The sequence below is a fragment of the Crassostrea angulata genome, chromosome 4 (genome assembly GCF_025612915.1).
Source record: "Crassostrea angulata isolate pt1a10 chromosome 4, ASM2561291v2, whole genome shotgun sequence".
NCBI lineage: Eukaryota > Metazoa > Mollusca > Bivalvia > Ostreida > Ostreidae > Magallana > Magallana angulata.
This window is the reverse complement of record NC_069114.1, coordinates 30389708-30401498: the sequence shown is the minus strand read 5'-3', so window position 1 is coordinate 30401498 and position 11791 is coordinate 30389708. Positions and strand designations below refer to the sequence as shown.

The following is an 11791-nucleotide window of genomic DNA, read 5'->3' as shown; positions in this document are numbered from 1 at the left end:
GTTTAAACAAAAATTCAGTGTCATAGATCAACTTTGCATTAATATTTTGCTAAGAATGAAATTGTTCTGCATTTTGAATATACATGATACATAAAATAGGCTTATCGGTATTAATGCTCTTTGAACATAGTTTTTTTTTACTTACGAGTACCTTAACACAAATAGTATGGTAAAGTAGAATATTCATGCAAAGTAAAAATTTTACCTTTTTATATTATGCTTCCAATGCGCTGTGATCGCTTCAGAAGTAAACAACATAATTAACGTAAACTACAGTTTGTTAATTAAATTTTATATCATATGTCAACATCTGACTTTCATAACTTGGTAGGTTATTTACTATGTTACATCGGATAATGATGTCATTTGAACATAGAGGTCGTGGTCTGCATAGAAAGAGCTCTCATAAAAGTAGTTCAGAACCTTCACGTGATAACCCTTATGTCAAGTTTGGTTGAATTGGCCATAATGTTGTAAGGTTCCTGTCCAGGTGAATTACCGAAATAGAGCTTTTTAAAATCTGGAGAAATATTGATAAGTTTGGTAATATATTGGCCTAATATTGAAAGATTCTTACTCAGTTGAGCTAAATTATCGAAATGCGGGTTTGATAACATCTGGAGGAATTATATAATTGTGTGTGTGTGTGTGTGTGTGTGTGTGTGTGTGTGTGTGAGAGAGAGAGAGAGAGAGAGAGAGAGAGAGAGCTCTACAATGAAAAAATCGTACTTTCGGATCGTGAAGCAAATTAGCCACGTTGTTCCCTCTTTATGATGCACTGACACTAACTCTAGAAAATACTGTTGACAGATTGAAAATATGTACCTGGAAGAATACCATATACGATTAAAACCACCTGCTTAACTCCTCGCGAAGATAATCCAAGTCTTTCACTCAGAAAGATCCTGCTAGTCTTTGGAAAGAAACGTATATAATGTGTTAACTTTCGGTGAATTTATTGTATGCAATTTTTCACAATTTTTTATGAGTTGATGAAATATGTTTCATTCCTAATTACTCTATTCTTCGAATATGTGTATATCTCTATAAATTATATACCGATCTAGATATGTATGCTACATGTATATACAAGTTAAGTCTATACACCAGATATTGTTCAGGCTTATGCTTTCTCTACAGATGGTGAAACAATGATTATATAATTTTTTGGCTAATGTTTCATACCTAATTACTAGTATATAATTAGTTCAGAGTGTTGAAAGGTTACAGGATATTTTTCACCAATCAAATTATTCGTTTGCCTTTTAAGTGAAATATTGCACCAGTCTATTCATGCAGTCATTTAATAGATATACTTTTGTAAGGTATCTCGCTTATCAAAGAAATAAATCCGAAAATAGCCGCTATCATAAAAGGACATTCCAGCATTATGCGACAACAACGTTGTAACGTTTATGGTTGCACGATTTAAGTACCAGTCTTTTTGATGAGTGCGTGAAGAAGTCAAATGAATGTCAGGCTGCAATCCAATGGGGATATAGATGTGTGTGATGAAAATGTTTTATTTTAGAGAAATATGGATTTGGTGGAAAAGGGTATTAAAGAACCTATTCACACTGCCTGAAAATTTTAAATTTTATTTACCATTGACACGAAAATTAATTTGATCAACATTTTAAAAAAAATATCAAAACAAAAAAAATCTGAACATAAAGAATTCAGTCTCCGGGTCATCGTTTTTGTCACTTCTTGACGATCATTTAATCATCAATGTACTTTCCTGTCTAAACACAGCAGGCAGCACTAGAAAATGAAGATTACTAAATTTGAATTGAGTATTGACTCTGAAAACCAAAAAATATGAATCTTGGAATATTCATTATTCTTCAAATTAATGAAAAATATATAGGTATGTCGACAGTATTGAGAGATTTAAATATTAAGACATTCAGTGTTTGTTATTTTCGACTTTTTGAATGTGTATGAATTATATGTTTGATGAGTAATTTATAATGTTTAATGAAGTTTGTCAACATCTTTTGAATGAATGCTGTGAAAAAGTTAAACAAATATAAACTTAAGTTAAGGACAAAATACGGTGACGCGACTCGGAAGGTCAATAAAGTTTGGGTTCGGATATCTTGCGAGCGTAATGTATCGCAGCGTCCTCAGTGTTGAAAACTAACATGAAATAAATCCAGTAACATATACAAAAAAACTATACATAAAGTTTATTAAAACCTAATGTGGGATTGTTTACAATAAAACAAAATGAAGAAATTAAAATACCCGTTTAAAGTATTTATTACCCCCAATTATTTATAGAAAACTACTGGTGAAGTTTTAATGATTTACTCTGGGAAACACATTGTGGTGAATACATTCAATAACTTGTATTATAAATAAATGCTGAATATCAAAACGTAAAAGAAAAAGTTAAAGTTATACATATTTGTATAACATTATGAAGTTATCTAGTGTATGAAAATGAAATATGTATTTGGCAAAACGAACGAGAAAAAAGTAGCATCTACATTTCAAAGTGAATTTGTTAAACACGCCATTTGGTGCAATGGTGTATAACCTGCAATTATGTAATGTGTATAATAGTACCTTATCCTTCCTTCTTTATAAATGATTTTCCAGAGCAGTTGATTACTTTGTGTTTGCAATGTAAAGTTACTGAGCTGCGGGATACATTGTTTACATAAGTAGTCTAGGCCATTTTATAATTAAAAATCCCGTTATCAAGTTGAGAGTTCAAATTGTTGAGGGAATTGCTTTAAGCGTGTTAAACAATTAATCTTAGTTGTATTTAATATATCTGACCCTCCCACAATTTATCATATTTAACATATCAATAGAATTATGCATTACATGTAACAGCCATTTTAGCTCAGTTTATTCATTAATAAAGACGCTATGTGTCTATATTATCTGTAATAATGCCATATCATGAACACGTTTTCAATACTGTATACAAGGAAATATTTGCCCCGCTTTATATTCGCCCCTTTCGCCCTCGTTGTCGGGAGCAAATTTAAGATTGGGCGAATTCCGATATCTCAAATGATCTCTCCTATATATCACAACACTGTTTAGTCTGGACTAATTCAAAACGGGGCGAAACTCTTCACATGTGTAGAAGGGAGAAAATTAGTTAATTACATGGGAAAAAACCCTGTATACAGTTACATTAAATAGGGCCGGATATTTGTGCTTTGAGTACTTTTTTTTTTATAAATATGTAATTTGTGTGTTCAGAGGGTACATTTAGACATAGCTTGCACTATAATAGAGATAACTATTTTGTTATCTTTGGAAAAATACACGTGATAGTAGGACGACATTAAGTAAACACGTGATAAATCATAAGGAACAAAACGATAAAGCTGTTGATAGGAATATTTTAGCTTAGTTTACAAAAGAAAAAAGATGTAACGAAGGACTATTACATTTTGTAAATAGGTAAGTTCAAGAATATATAGGTTCTGGTGCAGTAATTAATAATTGAAGAATTTTCAACATAATGAACTTTCGGCTTTAATGAACTTTCGGCTTTCATAATTTAATGTTTAATATACGAAAAAATAAACTGGTATGCAAAGCCATATATATTTGTAATGATGGTAGGACATAATATCTCACGCAACTAGGTTATTCTATTTAAAGGTTGCATTTGCTGTAGAATGCTTTATCATAATATCATAACTTAAAAACGTTTTTTAATTTTTTTTCATAAACGTGTGATTTCGAGTTTTTAAAACATAAAGGATATCAAGAGATCCCTAAAATGACATACGATGTAGAAATATGTGTATTAGTCTTATCAAATGTAAATAATAGTTTGAATTAACTTACGATGAATATATCTTGCTTTGGCAATATAAAACCAATATCAGAATCTTTTGTGCTTAGAAAAAATTATAAGCCAAATTTGAGGCAAATCCAAAAATTGGGACAAATCCGTTCCTATTTTATAACAAATGTCTATCAGTATGAAAACTTAAAAAAGCAAAAATGTGCATGTGTCCTCTTATGGGGCATGGTCACGATTTTGGTCAAATTTTATTTTCCCGATTTTAAAATTTACAATGCTTCAGTAAGGCATTTTTAATAGGCAACCAATATTGAGTGTTTTTGTTGAGTTATTAGCGAGTTACAATTCTTTGCTATGTTAACAAATCTGTTTTTAACAATTTGAATGTTAACGTTGAAGTGAAAATTCCAGTTTTATACCTAAAACGAATGTGTTAAACGTTCGGAATTGTTTATTATGCTTCAAATGAAAAAGAAGTAGACAAATCAGCTTGAAAAAGATTTTTATTAGTATTCTAAACCTATGTAAACAAAAACAGGACACGAGCCTTGTTTAAATGACAAAGAATTTCGAACTCTGTATCTTGCTTATAACTCTACGACTGACTCTCAAATTTCATTTGATCATTAGAAATGCATTCCTAAAGCAATTTATTTAATAAAAGAAAAAAATAGAATTTGATAAAAATCGTGACCATGCCCTTTTAGACAGTAAAATAAAAATAAAAATATTAAATTCATATTTTTAGCTTAAATGATGATCATGATCATGCTCTGTATTATGTTTTTATTTTCTAGAGTGGTATTTGTTTAGTATATTCGTGATTTTAGTTCGATTTTGAATGTTCTAATTATTATCATATTTTATGCAAGCAGATATTCTTTCAAAAAAAATTATGAGTGGTTTAACATACTCTCAATTTTATAAAAGATACACTTGTATATCTATTCAGTATTAAAGATTGCCAAGATGTTCGCATGTACAGGCTAAACTTTGTTGTTTCATGTTTCATGAAAATAACTGTCAAATTTTACTCTCTTTTGTTGAATTTTAATAATTGCAGTTTTCCCGTTATCAAAACATCGTTACAGGAACAATGGCATCAGAAAGAGATAGCCGTTTGTTTGTAGTGGCTATAGACTTTGGAACTACCTATTCTGGATACGCATTTTCTACTCGATCCGAATACCTCAACGAAAAAAGTAAAATACAGTCACCTATATGGAATTCTGGACAACTGTTATCGCACAAATCACCGACGATTCTTTTACTTAACAAGGAAAAGGAGTTTGTTAATTTTGGTTACGATGCAGAAAATTGCTACAGCAGAATGACAGCGAAAGAAAGAATGGAACATTATTATTTTCACCGATTTAAAATGATGTTATACACCAAAGATGACAAAATAGTGCGTACATAAAGATAGTCAAGTCATACTTGTAGAAAATAGTTTGAACAAAGCATAAAAATTGTCTTTGTTTCAGCCAACCGTGCTGCATATATAAGTCACATAAAACTAAGGTTCAAGTAACGTTATCTAGTCAAATTTGAAAGTTGTCTGTTGTCGTTCTTGTAAACTGTTCATACTTTGTCCCCATTTTTCAGAATGTGGCATAAAGTAAATACTTTTTAAGTTTGTTTAAATGAATGTCTCCTACTTTGAGAAAAAATCAATACAAAATGAAATTAAAGGGCTTTTAAAAAAGGTTGTGAAATTTAAACATTTACATGTATATGAGCTGCCTAAAATATGCTAGATAGGTTTGTTCAAGTTATAAAACCAAGTAATCGGAAATAGGGATGGCAATCTTTAACCGGTTAACCGATTACTCGGTCGGAACGATGGTAGCCGGTTACAAAAAAAATTAGTTGTTAAAACTAAAAATAACATTTATTTTAACGCAATTTCATATATATAGATTTACTTTTTTGTATTTTGAGACTATTAACTAATTAAGTGAAATGAAGACCGTTATGACCAAATGACTGAGCTCCTGAGGGGAAAATCGGTCTTTGGGTGTTGGTTATAAAGACTGCTGAAACAAAGTGTCAGTGCCATGTTTATTCACCAATTCAAAAATCATTATTGAATGATACATCATTAAACACTGTTGCGTACCGTAACAATTATCATTTCAATTGTACCTACGTTAAATGTGTTTATTTTACTTTTTGTCCTTAAACACGTGATTAACTTATTACATAGAAAAATGCAATTGTAAAGCGGGTACATATATGTAACGTCTATCTGAAAAAAAATAACTGTTTCAAACGGAGTCCTATCATAGTAACTTATCTTGCACAGACCTTGTTTTCAGAGGTCGAAGTGACTGCGAAATTGCAACATGTTTAAAATTTCGTTTTGAATAATTATCATGAGATTTAATTTTCAGTATCATATTTTCATTTACACATAAACAGAGTATTCCTTTCGTCCTTCTGTGTTATTTATAACCAGTATTAAAAGTAAAATTAAAAGTAATAAAAACATGTCAAAACTCTGCCTAATTTGATTCGAGTAACCGGATAATCGGTCGGAACGAACTGCGATTAATTGATTAGCTATTTTGCAATCGATTGACATCCCTAATCGGAATGAAGAACAGATAGACAACAAATAACTACATCTTCATGCACAACACATTTGTACAACAACACCCCACCCCAACATATTAATCTAAACATAGTGTGCAATTAGCGACAACACGCAGCCGTTTACATTATAATTTTAATATTTAGCATATTAAAAGTACAAATGCTCAAATAATTTTACGACATAAAGTTAGATTACATTGATTCATTTAATTCATTAAAATTACTTAAATAAAACACTGAAACGCTGAAAGTGTCTTCCTAAACTGTTATCTAACACCTATGCATTTCTTCATACACGTGTAGGCTTGATATTGAACCGGTTCTAAAGAACCACTGACACAAGCAAGTATTCGAATAAAAACCCTATATTTTAGGACAAATAATTCGTCATTACACCAAACAAATTGATTTGTCTAATTTGTACATCAAACGAAAGAAATCATTTGAGTCCAGCTTGTATCAGGTATATTTTAAATAGAAATTAACTACTTCTTAAGGTAGTACAAAACACTTAACAATATAGGGTCCAAATATGTGATATTATACAAATATCTCACAAATACTTCCTAAAGAAAGTGTGAAAACAATGAATTAAAAAATCAAAATCGCATGTGTAGCGACAAAAGTTTATGACTAAGATGATGCAAATATATTCGAGAAAAATATTGATATGTCAAAACAAATACCGGTATACGTTAGTATCTTTATATGCAAGTTCGCACATAGCATTGTTTTGGCATGCCTCGAGCTCGTTTTGAAGAGTTTATATTTGAAAAAGAAAACTTCGCGTGAATCATCCCTACCGTTCAAATCAATTCTGAAATGTTTTATAAGGCTTTGCGTATTTATGATTACACCAATGTGTTAGGGTTTTAATTTTGCTTTTTTTCTTTGAATTTGTTTTTATTTCGTTTAGAAACTTACAAGAAATACTGTATTATCTGACATAGGAGGTAAAGAAATGCCTGCTATTGATGTTTTTGCCAAATCTATTAAACATTTCAAAGATCACTTCATCGATGCCCTGCTGACCAGAAATTATAATATGGCTTATGAGAAAAACGATGTTACTTGGGTCTTAACTGTCCCGGCTATCTGGGATGAGCCTGCAAAACAATTTATGCAAGAAGCAGCAGAAAAAGTAAGCTCTGTTATAATTTTCAAAATCCAATTTGTAAATTACTGCCAAAGAATCTATTTTACAGTACCTTAATTGTTCAAATGCTTCTGTTTTTTGGAAATACATGTACTTTTCAAAATATGTTAAAAGATTTTAATCTATGCATATCTATGAATTTATATCGCTTTTAACTCAAAGACTGTGGTTTGTGACAGCGTGTTTAAAATCTATTTTGGTACCATGAATCGGGATTGTGTTTCTCTTACTTTCGTTTTAAGCTTGACTTTTTTTTCATTACAATTTTTCATCTTTAAAATTATTTGTATATAAAACTCTTTCTTTCAAAAGGCTGGTATTTGCAAAAAATCTCTTTTAATCTGCTTGGAGCCAGAAGCTGCAGCCATTTACTGCAAATGGATTTCAATAGAAAAGGACCAAAACGCTCTTATTACGATGAAACCCGGTCGAAGATTTCTTGTGCTAGATGCTGGAGGTACAAGTCTTTATCTAACGAGGTGTAACGTTTAATAAATATCTATATTTCAGCTTAAGTAAGAAAAATTCGTACTATGTTTAATAATAAATATCTTACACTGCCCATATATGTTCAAGTATTGCATTTTAAGTAACAGAAGAGTCTGAAATCTGATACGTTACCTAACATTACGATTTTTTAGCAAAATTACCAAAAAACAAATGTTTGCATTTGCATGACAAATAGTATATAGTCATGCGACATATTTGTTATCGATATTTTTTAAAAGGGTTCGATGATTGTGACCATTTTTCGATTGTTATAATATCCTTTAAAACGTACAGCTCAATATAAAAATAGAGCAAATACCCAAATATATTATACATAGCATTTGATATTTCTACTATATTATGGAATTAGGCTCAAACTAAATCGGGCTTTTAGCGAAACAGGGGAAATTCGGACCTAATTATTCAGAAAAAAAATTTCAGAAATATTTTTTCGCAGAAAATGCTTAAAGACTATAAAAGACACCATATCTCGAAATTTTGATCATTTAAAAACCGAACTGATTTCAACTTAATAGACTTAAATTTCATCAATTCTTAGAAAAAAAATACATGTCATCACACTTTTTGAGATGCCAGATAATCATAAACTAAAGCATATTTTATCATAAAAAAAACCGTATTTTTTTTTGCAAAAAGTAAAATGTTTGTCGGCAGAATCGAAATTTATCAGAAAACTAAAACAACAAACATATTTTAAAATTAATCGTTGGGATAAGAAAACTATGGCATTTAGACATATAACTGAAAGAAAAGTCAGAAAAAGAGTGATTTCCCCTTAGCATCAATAAGATGTATAAAAAGTTGGAAATTTAGGATAAAACTATCTTGCTCAAAATTTTAAGAATTCAAAGTTTTACAAAAAAGTATGACATCATAGAACACTGGATCTACTTTAAATGTGGTATTAGTAATTGTATTGTGTATTTCATAAGTGTAAAGCACTGTGTTTTTTTGTTTTATATGTTAGGTGGTACAATTGATATGGCAATGCAGGAAGTGAGAGAAGATGGGAAGCTACAGGAGATAAACAGGGCAGAAGGAGGAGATTGGGGAGGGATTTATGTGGACGACGAGTTTAAACAGATGCTGGAGTGTATTGTTTCCAAACCAGTCATTGAGTCTTTTCGAATGGAATACACCGATGACTATATCGAATTAATTCGGCATTTTGAAACAAAGAAAAGAGAAAATCAGTCAGGAAATAAAGTAAATATTCAATTTCCAGCTTCTCTTCTCGAAATACAAGCTGCAAACGATATTGCAATGCGCATTGAACATAAAGGACTAAAAGATAAAGTGGAATTAAAAAAAGGTAGACTTTTTATTCAAAAAATGAAATATGAAGCATTTTTCAACAAAGTGGTGAACAAAATAGTAGTTAAAGTTGAAGAAATGTTAGTTTCCGATACAGCGAAAGGAACTAAAGTCATTATCATGGTTGGAGGGTTTTCAGAGAGTTTGTTTCTCCAAAGAAGGATGAGAGATTCATTCCCAAATTGTACAGTGGTAATTCCCCAAGAATGTGGATTAGCTGTTCTGAAAGGCGCTGTAATTTTTGGTCATGATCCTGAAATAATTGCCGCAAGAATAGTTAAAAATACGTATGGCGTATGTATCAACACCCCATTTAATAACAACAACCATCCTGCATCAAAGAAGAAACTAATAAACGGAAAAGAGTATTGTACTGATAAGTTCGACATTCACGTTAATAAAGGCAAGTTTATTCATTGCAACGAAGAGACAAACAGTAACTATTCCCCCCTATATGAAGACCAAACTTCCGTTAAGTTTAGAGTGTTTGTGAGTGATAAAGAATACCCGCAATATACTGACGAAGAAGGATGCAAAGAGATAGGATCTTTGACTGTCCCAATGCCAGACACAACAGGGGGTACCAATAGGACGGTCAACGTGAAGTTTAAATTTGGAGCAACCAAGATTACCGTCGAGGGCTTCGACGAAACGTCAAAAAAATCTGTGAACGTAAAAATCGACTTTTTGGAAAATAATCCATAATGCGTTGACTGTCAACCTGAACTTCTGATATGACATTTTAGAATCATTTTTAGCATGCCTTCAAAATTGATAGTTTTGTTTTACTACTCATCAACATGATAAATTGTACTCTATACCTTACTGTATACGCATACAAAAATCACTTCCATTGTTCTTTTAATAAAAATTTGTATTTAAGCTCAAGATTATAATATTCTATTAAATCTAAAGGACTTAATATGTACTTAAATTTGGTTGCATTCTAAAATCCAATGTGCAAGGCACAGACGCAAAGACAAATACATTATTGCAAAATATTTAAAATCATATCAAAATACATCACTTTGAAGAAAAAAAAAACTACGAATTACAATTAATTGAAAAGTCATGTTTATTTCACTGACTCTTGTTATTTGTCTTTAGAGAAAAGGTTTAAACATGAGGTCAAGAGTAATTGCTGTCATGAAACCTTCCCGTGCCTTTCAGGCAGATCTAAGAAAAAAATGAAATTTTTTCTTTTGTTGAAAAAGCCCGATAAGTTGCAATTGGTGATTATCGTTTATATTTCTTTAGAATGTAGGAGACAACATGTCAACATTAGATAGTTTGACAGACTTTTTACCTAAAACTGTGGCAAAATAAAGAAAAAGTCAGAATTTTTACTTTAGCCAAACTTTTACCTAAATTGACATCAATCATGTTTTATGGTATTTAATATTAAAACATATCTAATGGACAAACTACAAAAATATCTAACTTCTTGATAATTTTTCAAAAGATGAAATAAAATTAATCCAATTTTTAGCCAATATCAATGCAAAAAGGCCTTTAAAAACTATATAGTTTTGAGCAGATTGTTTCCCTTTTTTAAATTTTTTATTCATTCTGACCATTAATTCTTTATTCATTCTGACCATTATTTGCCAAAAGGGAAAAATTGCAATTTAGTTCAAAAAAGTTTTATATGCATCAGGCTGACCAGAAGCAGAATCACTGATTCGCCTCTTTTTTCTTGTTTTTGTACAGATTCCACTGATTCTCTAGAGATTCATTGGTGACTTATATATGCTTGAAAAGTACTCAACATATTTTTTTTATTTTGTTTCGATATTTTACATATTTCATGTGTAGACAATATGTTTTTGTCCTCGGGCAAAATTTAAAACTTTATTTTGCATGCTTTTTTCGCCTCATTTATTACGGACTTTAGTCACCAGAGGATGGCAGTCAGTAATCTACTTACTGTGGTTTTATCAATATTCGTTGAATACCAATTTTCGTGGATTTCGTTTTTAAGTTTATTCATGAAATTAAATGTTGATTGAAGTGCAATTTCTACTATCAATTTGTATTGAAAGGATCATTGGCCACGAATTTACGTAGCCTTGAACATGTGATTTTCACTTTTTCCACGAAAATTGATATCCTTGAATATTAATGAAACCACAGTAATTGTTAAGTACTCTAAAAGCTTTTCATGAATTTCTTAGAATTTGATAAAATATTGTAAATTCAAAACATGCATTTTATTACTTTTTGTGAAAATGATTTTGTATTTTAAAGGAAAACAGAGATCTGTAAATGACATAAAAAGCCAACACTTTATTATAATGTAAGTACTTTTAAGCTCACCTGAGACAAAGGCTCAAGTGAACTTTTCTGATCACAATTTGTTCGTTGTCTGTCGTTGTCGTCGTCGTCGTCGTTGTTGTTGTCGTCGTCGTTGTTGTAAACTTTTCATATTTTCATCT

The 11791-nt window shown here is 30.7% G+C and overlaps 1 protein-coding gene across 1 annotated transcript; it reads left to right on the top strand.

The window, feature by feature from the left end:
* Nucleotides 1–4848: 4848 nt before the first annotated feature.
* Nucleotides 4849–10237, top strand: LOC128179737 (heat shock 70 kDa protein 12A-like). Its single transcript, XM_052847289.1, has 4 exons — nucleotides 4849–5189; nucleotides 7293–7517; nucleotides 7845–7989; nucleotides 9010–10237. The coding sequence occupies exons 1-4, from the start codon at nucleotides 4878–4880 to the stop codon at nucleotides 10059–10061; spliced, it is 1734 nt and encodes a 577-aa protein (XP_052703249.1). The 5' UTR covers nucleotides 4849–4877; the 3' UTR covers nucleotides 10062–10237.
* Nucleotides 10238–11791: the final 1554 nt, after the last annotated feature.